The 16,396-nt window shown below is 45.2% G+C and overlaps 2 protein-coding genes across 2 annotated transcripts; both read right to left on the minus strand.

Annotated features, from left to right (window-relative positions):
* Nucleotides 1-65: 65 nt before the first annotated feature.
* On the minus strand, nt 66-5,529 carry LOC128890739 (facilitated trehalose transporter Tret1-like). The gene is made up of 5 exons (XM_054149534.1): nt 5,183-5,529; nt 3,868-4,397; nt 3,324-3,629; nt 2,890-3,092; nt 66-2,550 (listed from the first exon to the last, which is right to left on the minus strand). Exons 1-5 carry the CDS (start codon nt 5,262-5,264, stop codon nt 2,256-2,258), a joined length of 1,416 nt encoding a protein of 471 aa, XP_054005509.1. The 5' UTR covers nt 5,265-5,529; the 3' UTR covers nt 66-2,255.
* Nucleotides 5,530-8,000: 2,471 nt separating this feature from the next.
* Nucleotides 8,001-13,431, minus strand: LOC128890747 (protein Star-like). Its single transcript, XM_054149550.1, has 6 exons — nt 13,295-13,431; nt 10,996-11,187; nt 10,508-10,721; nt 10,185-10,349; nt 9,886-10,077; nt 8,001-9,801 (listed from the first exon to the last, which is right to left on the minus strand). Exons 1-6 carry the CDS (start codon nt 13,366-13,368, stop codon nt 9,616-9,618), a joined length of 1,023 nt encoding a protein of 340 aa, XP_054005525.1. The 5' UTR covers nt 13,369-13,431; the 3' UTR covers nt 8,001-9,615.
* Between the last annotated feature and the right edge of the window lie 2,965 nt (nt 13,432-16,396).

Consider the following 16,396-nt stretch of genomic DNA (forward strand, 5'->3'; position numbering starts at 1 on the left):
TGGATGTAAACAATCGTAAGGTCGTATACTCGAACGCGAAAGGAATGTAACTTATACGGGGTGACTCATCGATAATATCATAAACTTTATTCTACTCGACCATAATAGAAAATTGATTTAATTTACGACGATTTACGATTTAACGAGCAGGTTCAAATACGTAGGATGTTTAAAAAGTTTCTATCGCTCTCTTTTAAAATGCAGGGAGTACCAACGGAAAGCTGTAATAGGATGTCTTTGCCAAATTACGGTCGCCAAAGAAAAGGAAAGTAGCTTCGAACCAATTAAATCGTTAATGATCGCCGACAAAGGGAGAAAGGAAAAATTCGTGGGATTTTAAAGTGTTCGCGTTAGTCTTTTTTTTTTTTAACGCTGGAGGTACGGGCAAAGAATTTAATTGAAGTTTCATTGTTGAACACTCGGTGGTCTTAATGTTCCCGCGGTATTCATGCTCACACTTTGCACACTCGCGGCTTTGATTGCTTGTACGTGGCATTTCACGTTTCCCGTTTCCCATTTTTCATTGGACATTTTTCAGAAACACTCGCTGGCTCGTCAAACCTCGTTTAAAGACGATGCGCGATTCGACGATAATTGCGCAGGAATGTTTGCCGTGATAACAACCGAAACACCCATTTCGGTGATTTCTGTACGGGCCGCTGTAGTATTTGCATAAAGATGTACGTCATTAAAAGACTGGTTTTCTAAACAAACTTCCTTCTTTGAATATAAACATCCTGCATCGGAAGAACTCGAAAGAGCAGTCTAACCGCGTAGACATAGCATTCTACCTAACAAAATTTCATTCATTTATTATCGGTTGAGCTATTGTTCTACGTCTAAACGAGGCCCCTTGGAATACCATAACTGACCAGGAATTCGAAAATAAGGATCCCCGTAAAATTTGCTAAAATAATCGCACAGGACGTGAAAGCCAGTTATTTCGTAATCGATCGCGATCGTTGTTACGACGACTAATATTACGACTAATTTCATAATAGAAAGTCGAAAACAATCCGAAGAACAGAGCGACGATGAATCGGATCAAACGTACAATCATAGAACAAATATGGCCGATATCGATTCTCGAGATCGTGACATCAACGTTTGACTTTCTCGAGTACCAGCAGCCTTGATCGAAAGACGGAAAATATGGACGATCCATTACCACGAATCGGTTACATCAACAGCTCGAGTGGGTGTCTCCGAATTTCTTCGTATCTTCCGCCTGTGACCACTGCGACTTATTGTTAGTCGACGGGATAATCCGAATTGAGGCTCGAACCGCGGATAAACGCGTACATTGTTTATTCATTCTTCATCCGCGATGGGATCTCGACTCGACTCTCCGAAAACAAGAACGACGAGGAGTATGAATAGTACCGATACGAATTCGGTGTTTACACGCGAGTTGTTGATTGCTCGTTGAAAAAAACAAGTCCGTCACCTTCTCTTCCACCTCTGTCTTAGAAATCATCTTTACGTTGTATCTACTCGCCACGACGTTTTTCCGACGAGTACTCCCGCGCTGTTCACCAGGTGCTTGTCAAATTGATCATTGTACTTTACAAAAAACGGCACAAGATTATGGGATTCAATGGGAAATTTATACGCGTTATTTTGTTCTCGACTCAAATACGATATATGCACGAATACATACGTATTTACATGAATTTTCTATATCATACATATATACGACTGTAATACCGATGTACAATTCACAGTCATCGAAGAACCAGCGACGATCGAGACGTAGTCGCAAACGAGTAATAACGTTAGTATAAAAAAAACATTACGAAGAATCCTGTCCGACCTGGAACTGAAGAAGGTTCAGGAGGTCGGCACCAACGTCGGCGACACCGCTCATCGCAAATCGCTGTTAAAGTAAGCGCATTCGCGTAAGCGTTTGTAAGCTTGTCGCTGAAAAATTCAGCGTAAGAGAGAAAATTACGCGATCCGTCTATCGGGTGATCGGCTCCTCGTCGATAGCCTCAATCTTTATCTTGGTTATCGACACGAGGCACTCGTCCCGCGGTTGCCGTTCCCTGTGACGAACAGAAAAAGGAAAATGGAAACGATACGTCGAATGGTCGTCGATGCACAAGTACTCTCTCCTTCGTAAAGTTTTCAATGTCGCGATATCGTTCCACCAACGATAGTAAACAAAATCGTCGTCGAAAAATTCGAGGAGAAAGCGATCCAACGGCAAACGCGTAACAACGTCCTTGCAACGAAAAGGTTCCGATTGATTTCGATTAAGGGACCGGTTTGGTCGTTAGAACACCACCCTGCAGCTCGATCTGGATCTCCTGGTAGCTTTTTCCTTTCGTCTCCGGAACAAGGAAACGCGTAAACGCAGTCGCGCCAGCCATGATCGCGGCAAACGTCCAGAATGTCATGTCCGTGCCCATTTTGTCGTTCATCATCGGGAAAGTTTTGGTCACCACGAATACCATAAACCAATTCAACGTCACCGCTATGCTGGAAGCGACCGCTTTCGTCTCCGGGGAGAAGAGCTCGCCCATCAGCATCCATGGTACAGGGCCGAGACTGTAGAAGACGCGATATCAATGGGTTAATGAAGAAACGTTAAATATTTCAAACAATTATCTAGTCGGAAAGGAAAAATTTGTTCGACGACACGAGCCTATCGCTTCCCTTAATCGTAGAACCTTAGTTAAAAAAGGGTAGCTGGAGAATTACGTCTAGCTGTATGCTCGTATCGCGAAACAAACATGAATAGTTTATCCATCTTCCGACTAGGTAATCGCTCATCGCTACTTACAGCAGTCAAAACGCAATTCCAACGTCTCCATCGGATCTTTAAAGATTTTAATTCTAAGGAACGACGAACCTATCTTCACATTTTCATCTTAAACTCGAACTCACCCGATGGAAAAGGCGATCATAAAGACGATTAACGAAGTCAGCGGCAGCCATCCCAGCGAGCTGACGTCATTTCCGCCGTCTTTCTGTTTGAAGTAGTAACCGAGCGCGATCAGGCTAAGTGACATAACACCTGTAGAAATCATGAGCAGCGGCTTCCTTCCGGCTCGATCCACAATCAGCGCCGCGACACCTGACATTATCAACTGCGACGAATAACATTCAGCGTAAACATCGTTTGTAGAGCCGTCCCGTTAATTTGCTGTGCAGCAACGGAAACATTCAAGGAGAGCGTTCAAATTACCATTATTTTTTTAGGACAAACAATCGAACCGAAAGCTAATTTTAAGTGCAACCAAGGAAACAATCTTTCGCGATGTTTCTATTTTTTTTTTTTTTTCGATGCTTGTTCGATTATCTAACAAAAGGAAACGAACCTGAACCAGCGAGACCAGGATGGACGCGAGTTCCGGCGGCATCGTGCTTCCAGACGCCTTGAAGATTATCACGGAGTAAAAAATAACTGCGTTCACACCGGACGCCTGTTGGAAGAACATCATGCCAAAGGACGCAACCATAGCTTTTTTGTGAACCGGAGACTTAATCATGTCAGAGATGGTGACTTCCCTGCCGGCATTCGCCTCGACCGCCGCTTGCATTTCGTTCAGTTCTTCCCCAGGATCGTAAGCGTCCCCTCTGAGCACTTTCATCGCCGCTATGGCATCCTGTTTCCGTTTTTCACCCTGACAACATTAATCCAACTTTATCTAATTAGACCGAGAATTCTAGAAGCTTGTTAAATATCGTAGAATCCGAAACGTTCGGGTAGACGTACAAGGGATGCTGCTACCGATCTAAATAGCAACTTTAGTTTGTTTCCCGCAAACGAGAGATCGAGACGCTACGGGAACCAACTGTAGCTGATATACACAACGGGAAAATATTATACAATTACGGAGATTGGGATCTCCGATTACGCACCACCAACCAGACAGGAGATTCGGGCATCCAATAAAACGTGGCCAAAAAGGCGACTATGATGAGTGCGCAAACTATAGCGAGCGCGGAGTAGGTGAGTTCGCTTCCCAGGACGAAAGTAACGAAGATCCCGACGGTGAGAAATAGCTGAAACAGGGCGCCTAGTGTTCCCCTGGTAGAGACTTCGGAGATCTCGGAGATGTACGTCGGTCCAAGGACGCAGGCGGCCCCAACGCTGGTACCAACGACAAATCTAGCGATGTACAGGAACCATACTTCGCTGGCAACTAGAATAAGACCCCAGGAGACGAGGAACGGTCCCGCCAACAGCAAAAGCGACATTTTTCTGCCCAATCTGTCCGCCATTTTCCCCGATGGCAACGCACCAGCGATAGCGCCAAGGGCGCACAGAGAGCTCACCCAGGAACCCTGATCCTCGGTTACCACCATCCACGAATCCCTTTCGTACAGTTGAGGAAGCACCGGTGAGGTCCACGCTAAAGCTGTGCCAACTCCGACCACCAGTAGACATGCTAAATCGAAAAATAGTGCTTGTCAGGCCTATGCAGCTTATTCTAATTCCATTTTTTAATTTCACTCGACCCGTTACTTAATCCCCGTGGGAATCAAAGGTGTACTACGTTACACAAGCACTCGATTATCTTCCGATAATATCGATCACTTGAAAATTACTTATATCTACAACACATTAAATCAATTAGGAAATTAAATGATAATACGGTGGACGAGTACGCGTGAAGATAGCCACGAAAGGTTAATAAGAAGACGCACGATCGTATCAAAAGTGAGGAAAGATAATCTACACGCGCAAGGTAAAAATGCGGTAGAAATATTCGGAAGAACACACCGATTACTCGACTTCGCGACGACGCCGACGATTTCACGGGATTAACGAAAAAGTTTAAAATTTAAAAGTAAAAGTACAATTTAAAAGTTTAAAAGTAAAAAATTTAAAAGTTTGTTAAGGAAATCTTCGAGACACGGAACGGAACAGTGGCTTAATCGTAACCAAACTAGACACTCGGACCATTGACGAGTTCCTTTCGATTCATATTATAAAACGCGAAGCGACAAATAATTGCGAGTTTCCAATCTTAACCCGCTAACATTCTAAATCGACTTCAGTCGGATAATAAAAGTTCCACCAGCATTTTGATTCCTAGCTTGTGTCACTCGCGCGACGCGACGTTTTCAAGATCAACACCGACGCCGAGGCAGACGGTACGAAGGTAGGGTGACTGATGAAAAAGCTACCAAACCGAAAGGACGCGTGCGTACGGAGGATGCGCTTAAATACCGGAAATAGTAGCCAGATACTGCCACAGCTTCCTGCTCTTCTGGTGAACGGACACACCGTTAATCATCCCCGTGGCCTCCATTTCCTTGAAATTAACGTCTTTTGGAGGAATGGTGAATATCTCGTGCAGGATACAATCTATCGCGAGAAAATTGAGACGGTTTGCCGGGAAATCGACGATTCCGTCGATCGTCGAAACGAATCGCGACCGATCGCAAAGTTCGTAAGTTCGTCACCTTTCTTCGAACACGTTTTGTCTCTTATGCAACGCGGATCACGAATCAAACGAACAACATTTCGGAATAAGCGAAACCGGTCGAAGAAAATCGAATGGACGTGATTACATCGAGGGCCATCATATATCACGGGCGCCGCTATCTGCCCATCATTATCTCCACTCAAAGCTATTATCGCTCACAATCAAAGGAAAAAGTTCAGAAATCACGATTAACGGGTATCTATTTACCACTGAAATCTATCAACGGAATGTATTGCCGCCCGTTTGGAATGTTGTCTCATTGTCAGCTTCTATCGCATTTCGCGAATTTCATGTCTTCGAATGTCACAGTACGTGCCTAACGCCATCAAAGATACAATAGATCGTTCCGTCCTTTCGTTTTGCGGTTGTTGAATTAACTTGCAAGATCGTTTTGTAAATGAAAAAAAAAAAAAAACGGCGAACATAGCGGAGACAGATCGAGGCAGGTAGATTGGTAATCTGTTTTCGATCTACTTTCGCTGTGTTCGCGATCTACTGTACCGTACCACTCTACTGGTTCTTTTTTTCTATTTCTGTTGATAACGTTTGAGGCTTCTTGATGATCGATTGCACTGCGCCAACATGTTTACGCTTCGCGACTTCCATGTGTCCTTCCTCGATCTGCAAAAATCGAAATTCTTGTTTCCGTGTAACGAATCGAACTCGTTTAGCGTTAGCTCTTAAAGACGATTTAATCGTCATGCCATGCAAACATTTCCGTCTATTGCACGCGAAACAACCGATTTGCCGCGTTTATGTATTAACGCGGCTATTAACGTTGTTCTATTTACGTTGTCCATATGCTACATGCTTCGTTCAAGCATCGTGAATAGGCGATGGGCGCTTCACGTTCGAGTGTTCCTCTTCAACGGATAATCCTTTTAAAGCCCCGCCACCCAAATCGACGTTATCTTCCTATCAAATTTTCGAGTAACCATCGGCCCCGATCAATTGCGCCGATCGATCGAAGAGACCTCGAGTTCGTGGCGGGATCCTCGAGTGTCCGAAAATTTCAACGAGATTCGAGAACAAAATTTATACAATTTTTGTTTCGAGTATATATTGCATAACGAGAATGTAAACACGATATTTATGATATTAGCGAAGCGTAAGTATAGAACTCTCGATGGAAGATCGAGGATCTTGGATGACAGACATCGTTAATTTATTAAATCTTGATAGAAACCAGTTACTTTTGTTGATCGACCAACGCACAGGCTATAAAATCTAGATTGTTTGTTATCAATGATTGGGATTTAGCTTCTTCGTTTGCAAAAGCATTTGGTTTATTGCGGAATCATAAAATCGAACGGATGCAAAGATTGTATCAAGTGGCGACGATAAATCACGCTGTTGACAACGGCACGTACCTTATTCGACTTAGCGTTTAGTTGAAACGGTAATGAAAGTGAAACGGTATCGATAAATCAGTACCAATCGTGTTCGATCCTTGGCGATAATGGTTAGCGCGCGACATTGCAGTCTTTATCTCCTTAACAAAGCGAACGAAAAAAGCGCAGCTCGAACGATGGAAAGCAAGGTTGCATCAGGAGAAACCGCGAAGCATTATCGGCGACACGACAAATTTCCTCTAAAGATTAGATCCTCCCTAACGATGTTACCTAATCGCGCAGCGAGCGCAACACACGCACGGGAATTGCATCGTAGGTAAGTTCGAGCGTCTCGTTTCTGCCTTCAATTAGACCAGAAATTGGAAATTCCGTTTCTGCGAGCTCTACAACGATCAAAGTTCCTGGGAATCGTTCAATCCTCGCGACTCTGTCGACGATTTTCTTCGAGCGACTTCCACCATAACTCGATTTCACCGCTTCGACGCTGACTCACCTTGAATATTCGGCGTCGATTATTTTCTAAATCAGCCACTAAAATTAGACGTTATTTAAATGAATTTTTATTTATAAAAATATAGTTTATCTTCGCATTCTGCAAGGAGCTAACGAAAAGTCGAACAAAATCACGAAAACGCGGAAAATGCTAATCGAAATCGTACAATTTTCTCTAGCTGCCCCGACTAATGGACAGATATTCTATGTCGGATTACCCGAACGAGAAAAGAGAGTCTTTTCTCAAAGCCTGTCCTTTCTTCTTTCGTTGAAAGAAGTGAAAAAAGGATGAAATTACGAAGAAAAATACTCGCTTTCAAAGTTATAACGTGAAAGGGATGCGAACCGAATCAGTGCATCAAACGTTTTAGGGTTTAGGAGCCGAGCTCGCTTTTCTTCCCTTTTCAGTGGTTTCAACATTTCAGAAGCATCGTTTATAAAGAGGAAGTGACCTAATTTCGACGGTACGTACCGCCACTCTTGTCGAAAATAAAAGAACTATAGCAAAGGAAAACATTGAAGGACGTATCGCGGTTTACTTTCTTACGATTACAAAACCTTTTTAATCCAAGCTTTAACTACACGGTACGTTGAACTTGCGTAGAACGACACGATGGAACCACGGAGAAAAACGGGAAGTAGCGAAGGAGCAAAGGAAAGTCGTGAGTCGTTAACACGTCTAGAACACAAAACGCAATGCACAAGAAACGGTTCATCCAAAATATTATTTATTGTTTATTCTCCAAAAGAATTCGTTCGACTCTCTCCAAATGAGTCGTACAAATATTTCACGCAACGCCAGGGTATAAGAAAAGAAGAATAGGACACGTACCGTTTAAATGGAACGATCGAAGGTCGGTGGTCGACGAACCTCTGACCGTGCACTCGTCAACACGGTCGCGATCTTCCCTGTGCAAATTTCATCGCGGAGAGAGAGTAATTAAGCATCGCTTAATTCGAATCGGAATCAACGATAATCGTAACGCCAGAACGAAGAAACGAAGGTGACACCGGACGGACCGCCCACAAATGGTATAGGTAAGCCAACCGTTGAACAAAGAGTACCAAAGATTGTCGTCAACGAGTAATAAATGAAAGTACCATCGTTGGACTTGTTTTGAATTCGGGGGGAAGTAGATGTGACTGGAATCGCGAAACTTTGAACCAGATCACCGTCACCTGAACTAAAACAAGAGAAAATGATGGGACAAGATACGACAAACAAAACGCATATATCATCGTAATCAAGGATGGATGGACCGAATCCTTGTAAAGACACGTTCCTGCGTATGCGAGTTACAACGATACGGCACAATCGGGCGGCACCGCGTCTATTCGTAGCGTATCTCTATTATTATTTTACGGTGGTTAACTTGGGTTTAAAAAAATCTTTGAGCGAATACACGCGAGAACGTGCCTTAACGAAGAAAGTAAACCGGATTCACGGTATTATATAATATCTTAGCCAAGTATCGACTTACGTGCTAGTAAGGCCCGTTGCTATAGGTAATCAGAGTAACTCGTCGATTATCACTGCGACAGCGCTCGCCTTGTTCACGTATGGAATCATTTTATTAGATGGTACTCCGTACCGCGAGGCTATCGTTCTTTGACAAATAAAAGTTAACATCATTGGTAAAAAAAAAAAAAGTCTCGATGCGTTAGTCTACATTGGCTTAACCATTTAAATTAAAACGAACCTACGTTAAAATACGAACGCGAAACTAAATACGCTTTTTTCGTCTTCTCTCTTTCTGTTTTTTGTTCACTTCCGCAAGACGCGCGCAAGGAAGGAGATCGATAATCGATCTTTCGGTACGCATCGGCGCGAAAAGTCGCCGCGAAGGACTCCCAAGTACGAGTGCCTATCGTTAAATATGATCGAGCGAACGCTCTGAAAAATAACTCTCAGTCTTTGTCGTGTGCCTGTTAAATCGATAGCGAATTAAAAGAAGATGAAATTATTTCGTATTTCTAGATCGTCGATGACGTTTCGACTAGCCGTACAATTGTGAAACGAAACGAAACGAAACGAAACGAAACATGTCTTGATTTACGAAAAACATGACCAGTTCTGCGATCACGCGCACACGCGAAAAAGAAACATGTTTCTACGGGAAATTAAAGCCACGTTCGACGGTGTCCGTGTACATCCGACGACGAAAACATGGTCGCGGGTGTCGCGATCGTGTTTCGTTGAATGGACGACCCGACGAACTCGCTTTAATTTGCTCGACGAAAAACTATTTCTCATCGCGGTATGTTCCGATTCGCTGAAAACCGCGGGGAACGTAGAACAGTTCAGTATCGAAAGTATCTCGTGTCAACGTTCAAATCTTTAGCAACGCGTTATATAAAAAGATCAATTTCCCGGTGTCCGTCGTATACATCAGCTTGTATCTTCTGCTGGCCATCTTGTCGATCAGACCTTTCGTCTCCATCTCGCTGTGGTGAGAGCTCCACCGAATGGATAGGACGGATATTCTCGTCGTTTCCCACGGAATCGTGTCGAGCACCTGCGTGAAATATAGTCGGGTACTTTTCCAACTACTAAATACAGAAAAATTGAATGCAAAGCGTTGGATAAAATGAATAATCACCTGTCCGTCTTGGGCATCCGGACTGTCCAGACTCAAGTAATCCAACGTTGTGGTGCCATAAGCCAACAAAACACTGTACAAGGGGAAACACTTCAATCGTGTAGTCGGCAGACCGTCGTCCGACGAGACGAGACTATTCGGACCCTCCCCTAATTTGGTAACTTGAACCTCGGATTCCTGATGATAAGTAATCTGAAATTGGAACACGCGCGCCACGCGTTGAGCTTCGTCTATCGATAATCGAGATATTTTAGCTTCTTCGTTGTATGTGTAACGCATTCGTGTTACGATATACTCGCCTCTTTGGTATCCTTATCGGTGCTAAGGCAAGCATGGAGTACTTTAGTTTTTGGATTCCTGGTGCTCCTGTGAGCTTCGAAGAAGCTTCTGGGATCGGTCAGTATCAATACGCCTCTCCAGCTCGAATTACGCTCTAACCAGCCCGTGCTAGAAACGGCGCCTATCTGCGAGAGACAACAGTTTTAACATTCTTCGAGCAACGCGAAAATTTCGCGACTGTAACGTTCAAAGGGGACCGAGAGCAAATCGGGTTAGAACGAATTAACGGAGAACTCTCGGCGCGCCTGTACGTAATTGGACGGGACGAAAGATCGCTCCTTACCCTGCTAATGTATTCTACGTAGACACCCTCGCGTTTTCCTTCCGTCAGGCTCGACACGTATCTCTCTTCCGAGGTCTGGGTCGCGTTCAACGGATCTTGTTGAGTGGTGGGTTTCAATTGGACCTCCCTAATGTACGCGACCAATTCGGGATTGTCCATCGAGACGCTGTTCAACACGTAGTCCCTGGTCATATTAGCGTCGAACGCTTGCCTCCTGCAATCGGGACATCAGCTTTAACATCAGCTTTAACGCAACCACGACAGCTTCTGTCTTATCAAGTTTCACATGTACACACGTAACGCACTCGGTGAAAAGCTATTCCACCATTTCCACGTCTAAACTGCCTAAGAAATAGCTTTCTTCCCGCAATTTACAGTAGCGCTGCTAACAAGAAAATCAACGCGGCGCGGCGATCAGAGGTGCCTTTTTTCCTACGCTTTAACCCCTATTCTTCTCTTCCCTTTGGTTGCAAAGCAGAGAAACTTACCTCAAGGCAGCAGCCTCGCTCCAAACAAGAAGCAAGGCCATGGCGGTAGAAAAAGCCGCAAGAAAGGCCAGGCAGGGAGCCACTCTCCTCCACCAACTTTTCTTGTGGTTCGACATCGTGGACCCTGTCAGCGTCGAACCCGCGGGTGGTTGCAGGACACCGGTGACCGAGGGCATCCCTGTGGGGGCCATTCTGCAAACGTAAAAGCACTTCTGGTGAATACAAATCACAAAGTAATATAACACATGGTGTACGAAAAACAGTGAACGAAACGAAAAATTCACAAACTACCTTTATTTTACTTTTCTTTTACCTTTCATCTACGAAAATATTACCCAACATTCAAATAGAATGTTTCGTTGAAACAGTAATATACCTGTACTTTCTCGAAAAACATTTGTATAGTAATCCGAAACTTCGGAATGCATTAAACAGGTACATCTCCGAATTTAATAAATGTTTATTAATGCATTCATGGTAATGCATACCGCGACCGCCTAAAAATCTGGATGCATATCTGAGTGCATCGCAGTATATGTATAATAACGATCTAATGGGCATAAGAGATCCCACTGCGATTCGAAAGGGAACTTTGTTTGATCGCGAGGAAAGATAAACGCTGACGCGCAGGAAGGTGAAATTCTTCAAGTGCGGATACGTTCTCCGCGAATTTTTCTATGAACTTCAAGGGTATCGCGAGAGGCACGAACATCGATATCAAAGGGTGAATTAAGTTAAAGAAAAATCAAACGAAACGAACTCGATTTCTGGATCGTATGCAGACCATTATTGACGAATCGATCGAACTTATGGTCTTGACGCGACGATGGCAATATCTAAACTTTCACGCGATGCTGTACGATACGTGCATCTGAAACTTGGGACGCCGTCAACGATCTCGGTGTTACGTGGCCCCATGCATCATCGATTCGCGTAATATGGCGACGTAACGTGTAACGTTATTCCAGTTTTGATGCATCGCGCGAAAACTTGCAAAAATAGTGATCAACTATGCAATACGACGAAAGATGTCCGAACGAGAAAACAAAGGAAATGATTAATCGAGGGAATTTCGTTTCATTGTAGTGACAAAGGTAAGGGCAAAAATAGAAAGTTAACGATGCTCGCTCACCACCGGAGACATTTTTCATTCGTTCTATCTCTGTAATTCTTGTTAAATTACTTTCGTTTCATTTAGTTTTAATTTAACGCGCAGCGTTGACAGGATATAATGAGAAGAAGAAGAGAACAGTTCCGGGCTTTACTCCGAAGATTCTACCAGACTAGATTGCGAGTGATGTACTCGACTGAAGATCATTTGGCCCGAGTCGATAAAATTTTGTCCACGATCAACCGTGCAAGTACACCCACGCGACGCCGCATCGAGGAAAAGAGAGATCTCGAATCGCAATTTACGGGAGGAAAGATTGTTCGGAAAGTAACGCGTGGCGAACGTTTTAGTCTAATTTCTACGAGGATAGTCAAGAAACGGAGAGTATCTCTCGCGTTGAACGCCCTTTAAATTAATCGACCCAAGCGTTGGCGTAGCTCGATGCCAGACTTAAATTTCCAGTGTCGAGTAAAATCGTCTCCTCGGTTTCAATCTATTCTTATCTTGTAAAATATGAATCCACACGATCGCATAAGCGATAAGTAGGTATATAACGTGTTCGGATCTTAAAGAAAGTACACAAACTCTTGAAAGAGTACGGTTCGCGACGTTATGCATAACGGATCGCTCTCGCTCGTGCTTTTCGCGTTGGCGCCCTTCGACCTTTTATATCCGCGAGAAAGCGCGACTTACGGAGGAGCCTCAATGGTTTCCGGATTCGAGTCGACGAGAGCTCGGATCGGTGACAAAAGAAACGAGAAATCGTTGGAGATGAAAGGAGAAGCCTTGAAACAATAGATCGTTCGTAACGTGATTTTTGATTTTCGAAGCTCGATGCTTTTCGTCTAAGCTATCGAGTGACTCGTCGCGAGTTGGATTTGATTTAGAGAAATATTCGATCCTCTTATCCGTCTACATCCTTACTTAAACCAGAGAGCGCGAATATGCCGAGGAGTAACAAGTTTGGAAAACAATTGCCGGAAGTCTTCGAGTCGATCAAACAAGGATAGAGAAAATTGTTATCCGTTAGCGATCGACTAAACATTTAAATTCGAATTATACATAGGATGAAATAGTCGACGGTGAGACATATCATACGGATAAATTATCGACGCTCGAGTGACTCATGGGCTCGTGGCCAACGAAGAGCTGATTCTCCGACCAAATGTTCGCAGTCGGTTTACTTACTTGGTTTTCACGGGCTTCATGCCGGTCCAGAATAATTCGCCCGGTGGAAAAGAAGATTCAGTAGCGTGCGGCATTCGCGTGGCTCCGTCTCGCGTCCCGTCTGTGACGCGATCGTCGTCCCGAAGACATCGGCCGAGCGTTTCACCAGCCAACACGCATCCCCCGTCGACGTGTTCTCCCGCTTCGTCGACGCTACGCTAGAAGCGTGCTTTACTACCGGCTTTATTCCCGCAGACTTGGGCCGCGATGACTGATTCACTCGTCGACGGTCAAAGACGGCGAGATGATAGCTTTTCCGAGCGCGACGAGCGTCGTTTAAAATCGAGCGGCAAACGGCAGCAAGCGCGCTTTCCTTTCTCTCGAAAACGGTGAACCGATCGACGATCCACGCGCGACGCGATCCTCTCCTCGAGTTCCTCGTTGATATCCCAGCAACTGCTGTCGAGACGAGTCGACGATGGCACACCTCGAGTTCGGAGTGTCTTCGGAGCACGGGGAAAAACAGTTCGTCGTCGCTCGATCCTGTCGTATCTTGGACAGGACGGAAGAGTTAAACGATCGACGAGCGTGAGCGTCGATCGACTGGCGAACGGCGCGTTTCGCGGTTCGCGGCTCGTCGGCCGAGGTCAAAGGAGTCGAGAGAACAAAGAGAGCGCGCGACGACTATGCCGAGCAATGTGTGTATCGTGCAACAGAAGAGACGATACGAAAGTTTGTTAACAGTGTGCGCCGTATAGGACGGGAAATTCGGAATACGACGAGCCGAGACCGAGCGTGTGTTGTCGAATGTCGCACTGCAGAACGGCACGCGATACACGATACACACAGGATAGGCGTCCCTCTTCTTTTTTCTTTCTTTCTTTCTTTCACGCTCGCTCGCTCGCTCGCTCGCTCGTTCGTTTGCTCGCTCGTTCTGGATCTCCCACTTAGCGTTTACGCCGGGTGTTCCGATGTAGACGACACCGAGTCAACGGCGATCGAGCAGAAATGCCAGAAGGCGCGCACCAATGGTTTACATTTAAACGCGTTCGAACGAACGTTGGCGACAGACCAAGAGGAGGAAACGCAGACAAGCTTGGCGTATATGCCCGTCCCATGGCGAGAGTCGACTGCTCTCCAGCACCTGGAACGGCTGGCGGTATAACCGAGTACAATGCCTCTTATATCGGGTGTCCTTCTTTGAACGCTGCCCGCTGTCGTTGTTCTCCTTTATCCCCTTCAATTGCGCCGTCCCTCTCGCTCACCTTTACGAGGGCATTCCGTGCTTTCCGTTCTCCTATTAAACAGCCAGGTAGAGGACAGTGGTTCTCACGCGTTCGACTTGTTGTCCCAGCCGTGTCTCTCCCTCCGTTCTCGGCTGATAGATAGTTAGGGTGGCGAGGCTCGATAGTCGATTCCAAACAGGAACGCGCGGCTCTTCGCTTTGGTCAACGCGGTACGTGCTCGTTCCGTGTATGTCCGGTAGCGCGGCGAAGGCGTTATCGATCCTCGGACGACTCGCGACCGCCTTTGCGTTCCCCCAGTTTACGAGTCGAACCCCGACCATCGTTCGGTTTTCTCGATTGATCGGATTCGTTTCGCGAGACGAGTCACGAGAGTCACGAGTCACTAGTCGTCGTTGACAAACACCGAAACGGTATTGCAAATATTATCGTATCGACATCTCCGTGGAATGCTCGCTGTTACCCCAAACAAAATCCAAGTTCGTGTATACAAACTTTCCTTCGGAATCTTTATATTCGACAATCTCCAATTTGAGGCGAACAATTCGTATTACAACGCATCCTGGTTACCTAAGGAATCTATATCTATAGATCTCGCAAGTTCCGTTAACTAATCTATCCTTGGATTTATTCGAGTCGGCGTTATCGAGGGGCCAGCAGGACTCCAAACTCCATGACCTCGTTGAATTACCGTAACTTCGATTACCATAAATTTTGGCCATGCAACCGGATTGCCTCGCAAATCGATGACGTACTCAAAATCTACTATGCGGAGTGGATTTAACCCTTGAAAAAGCAGCGTTTCTACGCGGAAACGCTTCCTTGGAACGCGCGCAAAGTTGTCGGAGCGCGACGTAAAGTTTGGAAACGATAGCTCCATAAAAAAAAAAAAAAAAAAAAACAGTCACAAAAAACGAAATTAAGAGAGCGAACTCGTACTCGCATGATACCTACGTCGAACGAAATGTCTCTAATTGAAACGAAACCTTAAAGGAGAATGAATTAACGGCGGGTCAATCGTCTGAACAACGAGTTTCCGGAGCGCGCGCACAGAGGCGCAAAACCAAAGGGTGAAATTTCTAGACAGCTTTGTAACGACGACGAAGAGGAAAAGTCGTTTCTTCGCGCGAAAACACCACGCCAGGGAGCAAAATGAAAGGAGAAATAACAACGAGACGGCGGTGGTGGGACGTAGGTGAACGTGGGCGGATGAAAAACGCGGACACGATTGGCTCGTGTACAGGACGCGTCTAGTGCGTGTGCGCATAAAAGGAAACGATGACGGCAGCTGCAACAACAATACAGAACTTTGTTGCCGGACTCCTTTGTTTATTTACTGCCATCAGCTAACTTTGTCACTTTTCGAACTCGGTGAAAGTCAACGCGACGATGTACAATGCTAATACAAGTTAGCGAGAATAAAGCATTGTTAGCATCGCGAATGACAACCTTATTTTCCCGCGTCACCTCCTCGAGGTTCGCATGGCCTTTGCAACGTTCTTTCATTCTATCGTTGTATCGTTGCCATTGTAAGCGTGTCGCTTTTAAAAGATCAATGTTGGTTCGTACCGAGCCGACTGACGCAAACCCGGGCTAGTTATTCCGAGGAATCTTACGAGTTTGTCGATCGTCGTCGTTTTTTTGTATAAGGCCAACGAGTCGCGAATACCTGGAATTAGAATCAAGAATCGATCGCGACTCTCACCTGCTCGTCGTCCAAAGGGTTACCGTCCGTAACGTCGAGGACGATGAACCCTTCGCGTGCCCTCTCTAATTATATCTCATCTCGTCAAACTCTGCGCGAACTTGAAAACGAAAATTTGGATTTACGGTGACCTTCTCGCGTCACTTGTAACTATTTGTATCGTATCGACTGACA

This window comes from Hylaeus anthracinus, unplaced genomic scaffold, assembly GCF_026225885.1.
Source record: "Hylaeus anthracinus isolate JK02 unplaced genomic scaffold, UHH_iyHylAnth1.0_haploid 12001, whole genome shotgun sequence".
Classification (NCBI taxonomy): Eukaryota; Metazoa; Arthropoda; class Insecta; order Hymenoptera; family Colletidae; genus Hylaeus; species Hylaeus anthracinus.

Excerpts from the sequence above, each read along its gene's own strand:
- LOC128890739 (XM_054149534.1), bottom strand. The coding sequence starts at position 5,264 with ATGGAGGCCACGGGGATGATTAACGGTGTGTCCGTTCACCAGAAGAGC. Across the intron at positions 3,630-3,867 it reads AATCTCCTGTCTGGTTGGTG|GGTGAAAAACGGAAACAGGA; the intron begins GTGCGTAATCGG and ends TAATGTTGTCAG. Across the intron at positions 3,093-3,323 it reads TCCTGGTCTCGCTGGTTCAG|TTGATAATGTCAGGTGTCGC; the intron begins GTTCGTTTCCTT and ends TATTCGTCGCAG.
- LOC128890747 (XM_054149550.1), bottom strand. The coding sequence starts at position 13,368 with ATGCCGCACGCTACTGAATCTTCTTTTCCACCGGGCGAATTATTCTGG. Across the intron at positions 11,188-13,294 it reads ATGAAGCCCGTGAAAACCAA|AATGGCCCCCACAGGGATGC; the intron begins GTAAGTAAACCG and ends TTACGTTTGCAG. Across the intron at positions 9,802-9,885 it reads CGGATGCCCAAGACGGACAG|GTGCTCGACACGATTCCGTG; the intron begins GTGATTATTCAT and ends TATTTCACGCAG.